Below are 16,940 nucleotides of genomic sequence, written 5' to 3' on the forward strand. Positions count from 1 at the left end.
TATTTATAGATATTTAGTTAATCAGTCAGGATTTTGTGTCAGTGCAAAACTTTCAAAATTCAGTCCACCGACTCTTCTGATTGGTTAATCATGTTATAGTTAATTGTGGCAGGGACGCTGCTGGGCGGAGGCTCTTTTACTATCATTAACAGTATTCTCCAAAGAAAATGTTGTCAGCAGGGTAGCATTATGAAGTAGCCTGGTGAGGGGCAGTATAATACCTTGCAATAAAATGTTAAGCTATCCAAAGTACAAATGAATTGCATAATTTAATATAAAAAATGTATAACACCACTAAAGTGTAGTAAATAGGGGCGCCGATAAGAATACAATTTTAAAAGAATATAAAAAAGTCACAAAAACACTTAAGAAACATCAAAAAAGTATGTATAAATGTACGTTTAGAAAGTCCCAATGTTAAAGGGACAGTTTACACTAAAATTGTTATGGTATAAAAAGATAGACAACGCCTTTACTACCCATTCCCCAGCTTTGTAAAACCAACATTGTTATATTAATATACTTTCTAACAAGCCACTAAAGACAGCCTCTTATCACACTCTTTTTTATAAGCTTTTCACAACAGGAGACTGACAGTTCATGTGAGCCATATAGATAACATAGTGCTCACGCCTGGGGAGCTGTTTAAGAGTCAGCACAAAACAGCACTAATTGGCTAATAGATAATAAATACAAAAAGTCATGTGATCAGGGGGCTGTCAGAAGATATTTAGATATAAGGTAATCACAGAAGTAAAAAGTGTATTATTATACCTGCGTTGGTTATGCAAAACTGGGGAATGGGTAAAGGGATTATCCATCTTTTAAAACAATAAAAATGCTTTTGTAGACTGTCCCTTTAACAAACAGACAGTCTGTTTCTATTATGTAGATATCAGGCAGCTCTTCTCGAGTGTATGTCCTTCCACCTCAAAGGAACCTTTAGGAAAATCATAGAAGGCGCTAACATAGCGTGATACAATTTAAAATATCAAATGGTACATAAACTGGATACACTCACATTTAGAGAAGCACTATAATGAGTGCAAACCCGGCTAACTCGCCTCCCATAACAGGAACAGTGTACTCATCTGTCTGGATAACCACAGTGATTATTCAACAAACAGAAAGTATCAAGCAGCCTGATGAAACAGTTTGTAAACGAGAAACGGGTCGCTACTTGATACTTTGTGTTTGTTGAATAAACACTTTCATATTACGCTACCTTGCTCATCATTGGAGTATTTGGAGCTGTTGCTTCTTACGACCATCGAGTTGGGACCTGATAGACCCACACATCACTGTGGATATCCAGAAAGACGAGTACACTGCTCCTGTGATGGGGTTACTCTAAAATGATCCGGCCTGCTTCTTTTGCACTAATTTTAGTGCTTCTCCAAATGTTAGTGTATCCAGTTTATGTGTATTATCACACATTTAAAACTGTATCATGCTATGTTGGCACCTTCTCGGATTATCCTATAAGATAATTTAATGTAAACTGATTTATTGATAACCTATGCAACAAACATTGATTTTTTTTTTTCTAATATTAGCTACTTTTAACTTGGTTGTAATTGTAACGGGTGGTCAGTAAAATTTGCCAGGTAGTGCGCCCTTTAAGTACGTTCTGGGTGGAATACTGATTTGCATTGCTTCTATTCAAATATTGAAAGCAAATAAAACTGGTTGTTTCATAGCATGTCTTCTAATCTATTGAACAGTTTTGTTACGTGAGCAGTGCATCCTATATCTAAGTACCTCTAACATATTTTTTTGCTCACAGGTTTCAGAATAGTATGTTGGATATGGATGGATCAGAAGATGACACTTTGACTCAGAAGATGTATTTTAAAGAGGTCCCATAAAAACTGAAGATAGCATTTTATCTAGATTATGTGAACACCCTTTCAAAGAGTTTGCATTAACCCTTTCAAGGAAAGGTGCGACATTTCCGTAGTGATTTGTTATCTAAGAGCTAACTGCACTTTCAATGGAAAGTTTGTCCAGCCAGAGGCCAAGAAGGAGACACTGTTTTGATACATACCCATACGCTTTAAATAGGCATTTTATTGCAATAATTGGAACTACTTTCAATGAAAAATATTAAAGGGACACTAAACCCAAATTTTTTCTTTGATGACTCAGATAGAGAATGCAATTTTAACCCCTTAAGGACCAGCGACGTACCCTGTATGTCACTGGCCATTTTTTCGGACTTGATTGTTTTATAGCACGGTCTTGCCACCAGCGTTGCGACTGCTCTATTCCAGAAAGCCTACTGGAGGGAGTGCATTAATAGTGTGTTCTTGTTAGACTTGTGCTATTATGTCCTGAAAAAAACCTTAACGACCAGTGATATACAGGGTACATTGTGGTCATTAAGGGGTTAAGCAACTTTCTAATTTTACTCCTGTTATCAATTTTTAAAAAAGCAGGAATGAAAGCTTAGCAGCCGGCCCATTTTTGGTTCAGCATCCTGGCTTGCGCTTGCTGTTTGGTGGCTAGCAAGCGCTACTCAGGTGCTAAGCCTAAAATGGGCCGGGCTGCTAAGCTTTCATTTCTGCTTTTAAAATAAAGATACCTAGATAACAAAGAAAAATTGATAATAGGAGTAAATTAGAAAGTTGCTTAAAATTGCATGTTCTATCTGAATCATGAAAGAAACAAATTGGGTTTATTATCCTTTTAAGTAGAAATACATTTGAAACTAATTTTCTTGTGTTTGGACTTTGGAAGGTACCAAGACCATAAGGTTCCTTTTTTCAGACATAAGAAATGATTAGTTCAGTCGAGATAACTGTATCTTTTATTTTAAACTGAAATGAGTTTATTTGTGAGAGTAAGTTAACTGTACAAAATACAACGTTCTATAACTTTCAGTGACACATTCACATGAATTCTTTTGCCAAGCAATAGAACACAAATCTGGAGGAGTGAGAGAGATTTTAATCCTGACACTACTTGATTTACAAAAGATCAACTAAGACTACAGGTTTATTTATTGTTAGTGTTCAGTAATATGTATAATCATATTACATTTAAACACAACACAAGGTGACACACAGTATAAAGGCTATACCTTTTATTAGAGCAACGTTTCAGGGCACCTGCCCCTTTCTCAAGCTAATCACAAATACAAACTATACACCATTTAAAAGGGAAGATCAAACTCCCTATTAAGCCCCTTGGGAAACATGGTATTGAGATATGTTTCCCAAGATGCTTAATAGGGAGTTTGATCTCCTTCCCTTAATTTAAAATTTGCAGAATTATATGTTCACACACAGTATTTAAGCAGAATAATTAATACTTTACTAAATTTATAAGTAAACTTATTGTGGTTGATAGTTTGCTGCATTTGTTTTTAATCAGGTAGTCCAATTCACTCATCATGAATAAAGGGTTAATGTTAAAAAGTTTTTTCTTATGTCTAATGAAATGAGCTGTGATGATGTCATTTTTCTTAACCCCTCCCATGCGTGTTTATTGGTCACCTGTTTTATTGTTGTGTCTATAAATGGTGTATAGTTTGTATTTGTGATTGGCTTGAGAAACATTGCTCTAATAAAAGGTATAGCCTTTATACCGTGTGGCACCTTGTGTTGTGTTTTCATGTATCGTGAGTGTTGCACCGGTCTGTTTATGAATATATACTGAAATACTTAGATACACTCAGTGGTGAAGAGCGGATTTCATTGCTTCAAATCATATTACATTTAAGTTATATAAATACCGTACAATAATGTGAAATGTAAATAAACTAGTATTTTTTTAAATTTAAAATATATGTTTTGTTATGATTTTTATTTTACACATGCACAAAAAATGCACCAACATTTTAAATAAACTTAATACATTTTATTTAAAGGGACAGTCTACTCCAGAATTTGTATTATTTAAAAAGATAAATAATCTCGTTATTACACGTTCCCCAGTTTTGCATAACCAACACTGTTATATCTGTAATTACCTTGTATCTAAACGTCTTCAGACTGCTCCTTATTTCAGTTCTTTTGACAGACTTGCATTTTAGCCAATCGGTGCTGACTCCTAGGTAACTCAACGGGAGTTAGCACAATGTTCTCTATATGGCACACATAAACTAGAGCTGTTTAGCTTTGAACAACTGTCAAAAGGCACTGAGATAAGAGGCGGCCTTCTAGGGCTTAGAAATTAGCATATGAGCCTACCTAGGTAGCAAATTTGATGATAAAAGTAAATTGGAAAGTTGTTTAAAATTGCATGCCCTATCTGAATCATGAAAGTTTAATTTTAACTAGACTGTCCCTTTAAATCTGTTTTTAGAGTATTGCGCCGTTTCAAGCTCTAAGAAATACTAAATATCATAATGAAATACATTTACATTATTTTTTATTATAATTAGCTTGATGGGATCAGCTTCCACTGAGTAACAAGATACCAACCTCTCCCTTTCTTAATTTCACATTAGTCATAAATACTAGAAATTATTTATTTTTGGGTTTTACACTAACATAATGCTGATGTAACCAACACCACAAAAATGGTTATTTTGTGGTATTATTTTAATATTATTATATTTCTGTCATTTCTTGCTCCTTAAAAGAGACATTAAACACTAAATTAATGCTAGACAGAATAATTCATTCAAAGAAAAGATTAGTTTGAAAATAACATGTTAATGTATTTTTTTTGAAGACTCCCCGGAAACACGGGGTATCAAGCTCCGTACAGAGCTTGATAAATATGCGCCTTAGTCTCTTTAAAACAATGGGAGCTGCCATGTTATAACTTAGGTTACCTTCTCTGCTGTGGCCAATTAGGGACAGTTATAAACAGGTCACTAGAGTGTGCAGCCAATGGCTGTGTGGAATATAACAGTGTTTTACACTTCCATTTCTAACAAAAACTGAAAAGCTCACAATTCCAAAATGAAATTACAGGAAAAAAGGACAAAATAAAAAATGAAAGTTTATTGCAGAGTATATATATATAAAATTTATCTTTTTATATTACCATCTCAAAGTATTTAATGTCACTTATTTATTGCCTTCCTTTATACCAGCTAAAGGAGTCTTGCTTTATTAAATTTTAATTTTATTTAATTGGATCATTTTACAAAGCAATATTAATGTTATGCACATTAAATATTTGATTATTATCAAACTTAAAGGACATTCATTTAAAAATGAGATTAAGGGAGATTTTATAATTCACTCATATTTTTAAAAACGTGTTCAAGCATTGCAGGAAATATTGTAAGTGTTGTTATTTTTAACAATTTTCAATGGGGAACACCCTTCTAGCGAATGCAAACTAATTGTTAATTATTTTAATATAAAAGTTATATCTTATTTTTCACCTCTTTGAGCTTTGAACAAAGACTATATATTATTTCCCCAAGCTATTAAAGGGATACTAAAGAATTTTTTTCTTTGCCACGTCTAAAAAAGTTTTTTTTTTAATAGATGTTCCTTTACTGAGAAATTTTTGTTTTTATGTTTGTAAGTTAAATCACTGCCTACTAGTAATGTAGTGAGTGATCTGCTTATCAGAGAGTAGACAATCAGGGCTTAAAGGACAATTAAAGGGACGTTATACACCACTTTTCATATACCTGCATGTAATACACACTACTATACAGAAGAAAATGCACAGATACTGATATAAAAAATCTAGTATAAAAACTTTTAAAAACTTACTTAGAAGCTCCCAGTTTAGCACTGTTGATGAGGTTAGGCTGGGACACCCAATGAAAGGGGCTGGGAAATCGGGAAGAGCAGACACTTTCTCCATTCCCTGCATTTAAAAAGACAGATAAAATAAACAGGAGCCAGCAGGAGTCTGTAAACGCGTGTATACTTCTGACACTGTGGGGCTTGGTTAGGAGTCTGAAAAACATAATTTATGCTTACCTGTAAAATGTATTACTTTCCGGATATGGTGAGTCCACAGAATCATCAATTACTAGTGGGAATATCACTCCTGGCCAACAGGAGGAGGCAAAGAGCACTACAGCAAAGCTGCTATATATGTCACTTCCCTTACCCATAACCTCCAGTCATTCGGTCGAAGAAAAAATAAAAAAAGAAGATAACACAAAAGTGTAGAGTTGCCTGAGATTTTAGAAAAAATAACTGTCTAAAATAAAGGGTGGGCCGTGGACTCACCATTTCCGGAAATAAATTTATCAGGTAACCATAAATTATGTTTTCTTTCCTAAGATATGGTGAGTCCACGGAATCATCAATTACTAGTGGGAATCAATACCCAAGCTAGAGGACACGGATGATAAGGGAGGGACAAGACAGGGAACCTAAACAGAAGGCACCACCACTTGAAGAACTCTTCTCCCAAAAGAAGCCTCAGTTGAGGCAAAAGTATCAAATTTATAAAACTTTGAAAAAGTATGCAAAGAGGACCAAGTTGCAGCCTTGCAAAACTGTTCCACAGAAACTTCATTTTTAAATGCTCAGGAAGAAGAAACAGCCCTCGTGGAATGAGCAGTGATTCTTTCAGGAGGTTGCTGTCCAGCAGTCTCATAAACCAAATGAATAATACTCCTTAGCCAAAGAGAAAGAGAAGTAGCCGTAGCTTTCTGACACTTGCGCTTTCCAGAAAAACAAACAAACAAAGCAGAAGACTGACGAAAGTCCTTAGTCGCCTGAAGATAGAACTTCAATGCACGCACAACATCTAGGTTGTGCAATAAACGCTCCTTAGGAGAAGAAGGATTAGGACACAAAGAAGGAACCACAATCTGCTGATTAATATTCTTGTTTGAAACAACCTTAGGTAGGAAACCTAATTTAGTACGTAAAACCACCTTATCAGAATGAAAAATAAGATAAGGAGAATCAAACTGCAGAGCAGAGAGTTCAGTAACTCTCTGAGCAGAAGGAATAACAACAAAAAACCCTTCCAAGATAACATCTTGATATCTAAGGAATGCATAGGTTCAAACATAGCCTGCTGTAAAACTCTAAAAACAAGGTTAAGACTCCAGGGAGGAGTAACGGGCTTAAACACAGGCCTAATCCTAACCAAAGCCTGACAAAGATTGCACGTCTGGTGCATCCGCCAAACGCGTATGCAACAAAATAGACAACACAGAAATCTGACCTTCCAGAGTACTAGCTGACAAACCTTTCTCCAGACCCTCCTGGAGAAAATACAAAATCCTAGGAATCCTGACTCTACTCCAAGAGTAGCCTCTGGATTTACACCAATACAGATATTTACGCCATATCTTATAGTAAATCTTTCTTGTCACTGGCTTACGAGCCGGAATCATGGTCTCAATGACCAACTCTGAAAACCCACGCTTAGATAAAATCAAGCGTTCAATCTCCAAGCAGTCAGCTTCAGAGAAACGAGATTTGGATAAAGAAAAGGACCCTGAAGTAGAAGGTCCTTTCTCAGAGGGAGTCTCCACGGAGGTAGAGATTACATTTCCACTAGATCTGCATACCAGATTCTGCAAGGCCACGCCGGCGCTGTGAGAATCACCGACACCCTTTCCTGCTTGATCCAAGCAATGACTCTTGGCAGGAGAGCGAATGGAGGAAATATGTATGCTAGACTGAAATTCCAAGGAACCGCCAGAGCATCTATCAAGAAAGCCTGTGGATCCCTTGACCTCGAGCCGTACCTCAGAAGCTTGGCATTCTGCCGAGAAGCCATGAAATCCAGTTCTGGCTGCCCCCAATTGAGGTTTAAATTGGAAAAAACTTCCGGATGGATTTCCTACTCCCCCGGATGAAAGGTCTGTTGGCTCAGAAAATCCGCCACCCAATTGTCCACTCCTGGGATGTGGATCGCAGAAAGACAACAGTTGTTAGACTCTGTCCACTGGATTAACCGGTCCACTTCTGACATGGCCAAGGAACTCAGAGTTCCCCCATGGTGGTTGATGTACGCCACCGAAGTTAAGTTGTCCGACTGGAACCTGATAAACCGGGCTAAGGTTAACTGAGGCCAGGCCAGTAGAGCATTAAAAATCGCTCTCAGTTCTAGAATGTTTATAGGGAGAACTGACTCCTCCCGAGTCCTAAGACCCTGAGTCTTCAATGACCCCCAAATTGCTCCCCAACCTAGAAGGCTGGCATCCGTGGTCACGATCACCTAGGAAGGTCTGCGAAATCAAGTTCCCTGGGAGAGGTGTTCCTGAAACAACCACCACAGAAGAGAGTCCCTTGCCACCTGATCCAGAACTATTTGCAGGGACAGATCCACATAGTCCCCGTTCCATTGCCTTAACATGCATAACTGCAGAGGTCTGAGATGGAACCAAGCAAACAGAATGATGTTCATGGAAGCTACCATCAGACCAATTACCTCCATACATAGAGCCACTGACGGCCGAGGAGAGGACTGAAGGACAAGCCAAGAGTTGAAGATCTTTATTTTTCTGACCTCTGTCAGAAATATCTTCATTAGTAGGGAGTCTATTATGGTCCCTAAAAACACTACTCTTGTGGCTGGAATCAGAGAACTCTTTCCCAGATTTACCTTCCAATCGTGGGAGTGAAGAAAAGACAACAAGATCTCTGTATGAGAGAGAGTTTGTTGAAAAGACGGCGCCTGAACCAGAATGTTGTCCAGATAAGGCGCAACAGCAATGCCCCAAGACCAGATCACTGCCAAAAGAGCCCCCAGGACCTTTGAGAAAATTCTGGGAGCTGTGGCAAGGGGGAAAGGAAGAGCCACAAACTGGAAATGATTGTCTAAGAAAGCAAACGTTAGAAACTTGTGATGATCCCGGTGAATGGGAACAGGAAGGTACGCATCCTTTAAGTCTATGGTTTTCATAAACTGACCCTCTTGAACCAAAGGCAAAATGGAACGTATAGTCACCATCTCGAAGGACGGTACACTGAGGAACTTGTTTAAACACTTTAGGTCTAAAATAGGTCTGAAAGTCCCCTCTTTCTTGGGAACCACAAACAGATTTGAATAAAATCCCAAACCTTGTTCCTGCGGAGGAACTGGAACTCCCAGGGCAAAAAGATCCTTGACACAATTTAAGAACGCCTCTCTTTATTTGGTCTACAGATAATCTTGAGAGAAGAAACTTGCCTCTGGGAGGAAAAGTCTTGAATTCTATCTTGTACCCCTGAGATACAATTTCCACGGCCCACAGGTCTGGGACATCTTGTATACAAGCCTGAGCAAATTGAGAAAGCCTGCCCGCTACTAGATCCGTTCCTGGATCAGGGGCCGACCCTTCATGCTGACTTGGAATCAGCCACAGGCTTCTTAGACGTCACTATCGTGTCTGACGTCACTATCGTGAGCCAAGGAGGCGCTCTGTGTGGAGTTTGGAGCAGCTAGCCGACACTGCTTGTTCTTAGACTTTTTCCCCTTGTTCCAAGACTGACCAGACTTCCAGGAAGACTTGGATAGTTTCCTGCTTGGAAGAGGAAGCGGAGGGTTTACCTGTAAAGTTATGAAAGGAACGAAAATTACTCTGATGTCGCTTATTCTTTCTATCTTGAGGAAGAAAAGATCCCTTTCCTCCTGTGATATCTGAAATAATTTCATCCAAACCAGGCCCAAACAAGTTCTTACCCTTGTAGGGAATAGCTAATAATTTAGACTTATAAGAAACATCCGCAGACCAGGATTTAAACCAAAGGGCTCTGCGAGTGAGAACCACAAAACCAGACATTTTTGCTCCCAGTTAAATGAATTGTAAAGAAGCATCTGTAATAAAGGAATTGGCAAACTTAAGAGCCTTAATCCTGTCCTGGATCTCCTCAAGTGGAGCATCTGTCTAAATAGAATCAGACAAAGCATCAAACCAGTAAGCTGCAGCACTGGTAACAGTAACAATACATTGAAGATCTTGGTGAACATACATTTTCTTTAATAATGCCTCCAATTTATCCATTGGATCCTTAAATGAACAACCATCCTCTATGAGAATAGTGGTCCTTTTAGCCAAAGTGGAAATAGCTCCTTCCACCTTAGGAACCGTTTGCCACGACTCCTTAATAGAGTCAGCTATAGGAAACATTTTCTTAAAAATAGGAGATGGAGAAAAAGGAACATCAAAATACTTGTTCAACTTACTAGACTTCTTAGGGTTAACAACTATAGAGTATCGGAGTTATCCAAGGTAGCCAAAACCTTCTTAAGTAACAAGCGGAAGTGTTCCAGCTTAAATCTGAAGGACACAACTTCAGCATCAGTAGAAGGAATTATACTGCCTGAATTCGAAATTTCACCCTCAGATGCACCTGAAGAATCTTCATCCTCAGACGTCTGAGAGGAAATACTTTGATAAGCCACCACAGGATCAGAAACCTTACTTACTGTTTCTTTAAATTTCCTTTTGCGTTTTCCCTGCAGCATGGGAAAAGCAGACAGCGCCTCAGATACCACAGAAGATACCTGGGCAGCAATATCTTGCAAAGTAACTCCAGACGGAGCATGAGAGGAAACACAGGGCACTGCATGTGCAGATGAATAGGATTGGGACACTTGAGGAGAAAGCTGCGGCACATCTGAAACAGGAGGCTCCTGAACAGCATCAGCCTTAGCTAATGAAGGCTCAAAAAAGTCTATTTCTATAAGCTCAATACACGAAGAACAAAAAGGTACTGGGGGTTCCACCTGGGCATCAAAACATAAGCTACAGGTAACATCCTGCACAGCCTCCTGATCCATAATACAAAAAAAGAAGCAAATAAAAAATGTAACTTTTTTTTATCTTTTAACAAAGGATATAATACAGAACCAAAAAACGTTCTTAAATAAATGTTCCCCCTTAAATTTACCAAATCAAGAAAACATACCCCAGGCAACACTCTACATCTCAGCAGAATTACTGAGGTGCCCTACCTATTCTGCAACCCGCAGCAAACTGAGGAAAAAAATGATCCCGTTTACAATCCGGATTTCCAGAGAAGCAAAAACAGCAAGAAGCCTTCTAAACAGCAGAACCATCTGAAATATGCGCACCTCACTCTTACAGGTTTTCACTTTTCTTACAAGTGAAGAAAAGCACCAAACAACTCTGACATCAAAGAATCAGAACCTCTCTAAAAGGGGCGATCCTACAGCTGACAAAAAAGCCTTTTTTGAAAAACAGGCTTAAAAACAAGCAATAAACCCCCCCAAAAAAGTACATACTAAAAATGGATCCTCACTGAGCCATCAATAGAATAAATAGCTCCTCACACTAACAGTGCCTGAAAAAACTGCCATAAAAATCTGCACCCTGACAGGAATAATAAAAAACGTCCCCCTGCAGCATTTCAGCTGAATAAATGTCACATTTTCCCCTGCTACATAAAAAAATAAAACTGGCACTTACCTTAATATTTATCTGTCCGGCAGTAGAACAGCTCACCTGGTTTGAGAGGAGGCCATTCCTCACATGGACCTGTGGAAATACAAAAAGACTGAGTAAACTTACTCAGGCTATCTAAATAGGGCAGCAAAATGTTTCTGGAAAACGCAGTGAGGATTTTACCCCACAAGGGCCCAATTGCTTAAAAGCCACCAACTGCCCTACTGAAGAGACTGACATGGGCTCAGGCTAGACCCTTGAGAAAGATCAGGGCAAACCTACTCTCCTTTAAAATAAAAAAATCTTGATTGTAGATCAGACATCAAAACTTCACCTCCTCCTTGCACCGCAGGCAAAGAGAATGACTGGGGGTTATGGGTAAGGGAAGTGACATATATAGCAGCTTTGCTGTAGTGCTCTTTGCCTCCTCCTGATGGCCAGTAGTGATATTCCCACTAGTAATTGATGATTCTGTGGACTCACCATATCTTAGGAAAGAAATCATCACAATGTTATTAAAAAATAAGCAAAACTATACATTGTTACAAAAACACTACCAGGTAGGCTACATAAATGGATCATCTACCAAACATTTATGCAAAGAAAAATCTAGTGTACAATGTCCCTTTAAATATAGTAGAATTGCATAATCAAACATGAATAGTTAAGACAGTGCAGTAGAACTTAATCTAAATGTTAAATGAGCTTTAGAGTTTTTTTTCTGACAAATTTCAAAATCTACTTCAATTTGCCGACTCCCTTTACCATGTGACAGCCATCAGCCAATCACAGACTCATATACATATACAATGAAAACTTTTGCACTAGTAGCTGGTGCTTCAGAATGTGTACATATAAAAAGACTGTGCTCAGTTTGATAATGGAAATAGAGCATGCAGTTTTAAGAATCTTTCCAATTTATCTAAATGAGGAAGATTCCTTTTGACTTTAGGTTGCCTTTAAGGCCCAATTGCTCTTCTTGTAACTTAAAAAGCAATATAAAGAACTTTAACTCAACCTACTTTTTTTATACAAAAATATCTCAACATGTTTAAATAGTGCTTTTTCATTTGCATAATATTAGCATTTTTATCCCCTTAAAGGGACAGTCTACACCAGAATTTTTTATTGTTTTAAAAGATAGATAATCCCTTTATTACCAATTTCCCAGTTTTGCATAACTAACACAGTTATAATAATATACTTTTAACCTCTGTGATTATCTTGTATCTAAGCCTCTGCAAACTGCCCCTTTTTTCAGTTCTTTTGACAGACTTGCAGTCTAGCCAATCAGTGCCTGCTCCCAGATAACTTCTCGTGCACGAGCACATTGTTATCTATATGAAATACGTGAACTAACACCCTCTAGTGGTGAAAAACTGTTAAAATGCAATCTGAAAGAGGTGGGCTTCAAGGTCTAAGAAATTAGCATATGAACCTCCTAGGTTAAGCTTTCAACTTAGAATACCAAGAGAACAAAGCAAAATTGGTGATAAAAGTAAATTGGAAAATTGTTTAAAATTACATGCTCTATCTGAATCATGAAAGTTTATTTTGGCCTAGACTGTCCCTTTAAATAATAATAATTCCACAGGGTCATGTAGTCTGTAACTTTTGAATGTACACCTTTAGTAAGGAGAGTCCTAAAAATTAATAATCTCAAAATGGAGTTTAAAAGTACTCATACCTGTAATAGGGGCCATGACCTCACCAAGAAAAGTTTGAGGAACCAAACAATCCCTTTCTTCATGTTTCATACCTGGTGCTGTAAGTGAAGATACATCTTACTAACTTAGTATAACATGTCCCACCTAGTTATTTTTTTTTATTTTTTTTATCTTTTTCAAGACACAATGAAAAACAGTAGCATTGTGTGAAAAATTGTAAATCATAAGTAAAAAGGCAAGATGATTTGGCAATCAGTTTGGTCTTATCATATATTGGTCCATACCTGGGGAAGTCACATTTGTCCAAAGGTTGAATAAAAATTCCATTTTAAAAGGTACCAAGGTGCGTCTTATTTCTTTTCTTTGTCGCACATAAACTGTATATAACAGAATTAAACTAACAACCAGCAGGTCATGGTGTGTGTACAATTTTACACTGTATCATCTTCAAGTAATAAGTATAGCAAAGAGAAACAAGAGATGGTAAAATGGAGAGCGTTGAGATAAGATCTGAAGAGAATATTAGGAAATGAAGGATGGGAGAGAGGGAAACGAGGAAGAAGATAAGGATAAAAGTAAAGATATAGTTAAAGATGGGAGTAACGACCTGAGTAAGGAATAAAAAGTAGAGAGTGTAGAATTAAGTTATTTTGTTTCCTTTATCCCTTGCTGTCATGTGCATCATTATTGACACAGAAGCATTTTGTGCCCTTGCTGTGCCCACATGTACTACTTTCCCATGCCGACAGTGGAAGCGCTAGCTGAAATATTTGGAACCTAGACATCTGCCTGATTTGTCTTACTCATATTTGACCCTGGCTTGGAGTGTTTACTATTTTGGATTGTGGAAAAACTACATTTATTTATTATTGGATCATTTCTCTGTGAGTGATTTCTGGCCTCCATGACCACTCTTCTTTCTTGTGCCTGTCTTCCTGCAAATATGTACAGAAACTTCACAGCTACACAATCCTTAAGGTATTCTCAAAATAGTCTTACAAGTTCATGAGTGACTGGTGAGCCACATCCAAGCTATACCTAGCTTCTGAATCTTATTAAAATAGTGATTTAGTGGGGCAGAGCTAACCGGGGACGAGCGCAGGCGTGCATACAGAGATCTCCTGAAAAACGAAGGATAACTAACATTTTTTTGGTGCCATTATTGCAAGTTACGAGCAGTTTGCTGAGGGTCCGGACCGATTTTACTTTCATGCAGCTTCACAGAGTGTAGAGTGAACTGAGGGGCAAAACTGGGGCTTCAGGGTGCAGCCTGGTCCGCAAGTTTCAGGTGAGCAGACACACTGAGAAAAAGTGCTCCTTATACCACAGACCCGACCTTTGGGCAATTTGAGAGGTCACGACAAGGTGACAGCAGATCAGAAGCAGAGCTGCAAGATACCTAGTGGGAGCTGCAATTTTAGGCACAAAAATATTGAAACATATTGTATCACAGGATAGAACCGCAAGAAGTTCCTACTCTCTGAAGGTGAGAGATATCTTTCATACAGTCTTGGCATAGGCCACACCAAAGTGCCTGTGTAATAGAATCGCTACACAAATACTAATCTTGTGACTATAGATTACTATTTTAACGACAGATACACAGCAGGTCAAATAGGTAAATGGCCATCATTTAATTACTGCAATATTGTGCAGCCCCTCTGTGTTTACTAGCCGGGGGTGATTACGGTTGGGAAGTGGACAATTTGTATACTTTAAGACCCTTCACAGATATCATCAAGATATTATAAATATAACTAATCCGCTTTTATACAATAAGTAAGGCAACTTGCTCTGGAACGGTTATAGTTAACTTTCAGCCTATAGATTAACTCACTTGCCCCTCTGCACTCTCCTCACCAATATTATTTGAAGTTGCAAATAGTCGGCTAGATTACGAGTTGTGAGTTAGGGTAAAAAAAGCAGCGTTAACAGGTCCTAACACTGTTTTTTTACTACCGCTGGTATTAGTGTTGTAGGTTTAGGGGCCCTCCACACTTTTTTGGCCTTACCGCAAAATGACTTACGTAAACTTTGTAAAGTCTTTTTTCTATGGGACTTCCATAGCGCCGGTATTACGAGTCTGTTCTGGGAGGCCAAAAAGTAAGCGGTACACCCATTACCTCCAAGATCCCTAACGCATACTAAAGTCAGTAGTTATGAGTTGTAGCATAAAACTCATAACTAAAGTGCTAAAAAGTACACTAACACCCATAAACTTGGGTCATCCAAGATGGCGTCCCTTAGATTCCATTTTGCTGATAGAATTCTATCAGCCAATCGGAATTAAATTAGAAAAAATCCTATTGGCTGATCCAATCAGCCAATAGGATTTTTTTCTACTTTAATCGGAATTAAAGTAGAAAAATTAAATTAAAGTAGAAAAAATCCTATTGGCTGATTGGATCAGCCAATAGGATTGAACTTCAATCCTATTGGCTGATCCAATCAGCCAATAGGATAGAGCTTGCATTCTATTGGCTGATTGGAACAGCCAATAGAATGCCAGCTCAATCCTATTGGCTGATTGCATCAGCTAATAGGATTTTTTTTTCTACCTTAATTCCGATTGGCTGATAGAATTCTATCAGCCAATCGGAATCTAAGGGACACCATCTTGGATGACGTCACATAAAGTGATATTCATTCGGAAGAAGCCGTCGTTTGAAGAGGATGCTCCGCGCCGGATGTCTTGAAGATGGAGCCGCTCCGTGTCGGAAAGATGAAGATAAAAGATGCGTCTGGGTGAAAACTTCTGCCCGTCTGGAGGACCACTTCTGCCCGTCTGGAGGACCACTTCTGCTGGCTTCGTTGATGACATCTTGCCGCTTGGATGAAGACTTCTCACGGTAAGTGAATCTTCGGGGGTTAGTTTTAGGATTTTTTTAAGGGTGTATTGGGTGTGTTTATTTTTTAGGTAAGGGACTTTGGGCCACAATAGAGCTAAATGCCCTTTTAAGGGCAATGCCCATCCAAATACAATTTTCAGGGCAATGGGGAGCTTAGGTTTTTTTAGTTAGTATTTTATTTCTGTTGGTGGTGGGTTTTACTGTTAGGGGGTTGTTTGTATTTTTTTTACAGGTAAAAGAGCTGATTTCTTTGGGACAATGCCCCACAAAAGCCCCTTTTAAGGGCTATTGATAGTTTAGTTTAGGCTAGGGCTTTTTTTATTTTGGGGGGATTTTTTTTATTTTGATAGGGCTATGAGATTAGGTGTAATTAGTTTAAAGATCTGTAATTTGTTTTTTATTTTCTGTAATTTAGTGTTTGGTTTTTTGTGATGTAGCTAATTTAATTTATTTAATTGTATTTAATTAAGTTAATTTATTTAATTGTAGGGTAGTGTTAGTGTAACTTAGGTTAGGTTAATTTAGGTTATTGTAGGGTAGTGTTAGTGTAACTTAGGTTAGGTTTTATTTTACAGGTAAATTTGTATTTATTTTAGCTAGGTAGTTATTAAATAGTTAATAACCATTTAATAACTATTCTACCTAGTTAAAATAAATACAAACTTGCCTGTAAAATAAAAATAAACCCTAAGCTAGATACAATATAACTATTAGTTATATTGTAGCTAGCTTTGGGTTTATTTTATCGGTAAGTATTTAGTTTTAAATAGGAATAATTTAGTTAATTATAGTAATTTTATTTAGATTTATTTACATTATATTTAAGTTAGGGGGTGTTATGGTTAGATTTAGATTTAGGGGTTAATACATTTAATATAGTGGCGACGACATTGGGTGCGACTGATTAGGGGTTAATAAATATAATGTAAGGTGTCGGCGATGTTGGGGGCAGCAGGTTAGGGGTTAATAATTATAATGTAGGTGGCGGCAATGTCCGGAGCGGCAGATTAGGGGTTAATAAGTATAATGTAGGTGTTGGCGATGTCGGAGGCGGCAGATAAGGTTTAATAAGTGTAAGATTAGGGACGTTTAGACTCGGGGTTCATATTAGGGTGTTAGGTATAAACATAAAATTTGTTTCCCCAT

The 16,940-nt window shown here is 37.8% G+C and overlaps 1 protein-coding gene across 1 annotated transcript in view; it reads left to right on the forward strand.

Moving 5' to 3' along the window:
* LOC128636212 (solute carrier family 22 member 20-like) overlaps positions 1–1,868 on the forward strand; it is a 34,080-nt gene extending 32,212 nt beyond the window's left edge. Inside the window, exon 10 of the mRNA XM_053689257.1 lies at positions 1,787–1,868. Within this exon, the coding sequence (XP_053545232.1) occupies positions 1,787–1,868 (82 nt within the window). The remainder of the gene's footprint in view (positions 1–1,786) is intronic.
* The last annotated feature ends 15,072 nt before the right edge of the window (positions 1,869–16,940 follow it).

The sequence above is a fragment of the Bombina bombina genome, chromosome 7 (genome assembly GCF_027579735.1).
Source record: "Bombina bombina isolate aBomBom1 chromosome 7, aBomBom1.pri, whole genome shotgun sequence".
Classification (NCBI taxonomy): domain Eukaryota; kingdom Metazoa; phylum Chordata; class Amphibia; order Anura; family Bombinatoridae; genus Bombina; species Bombina bombina.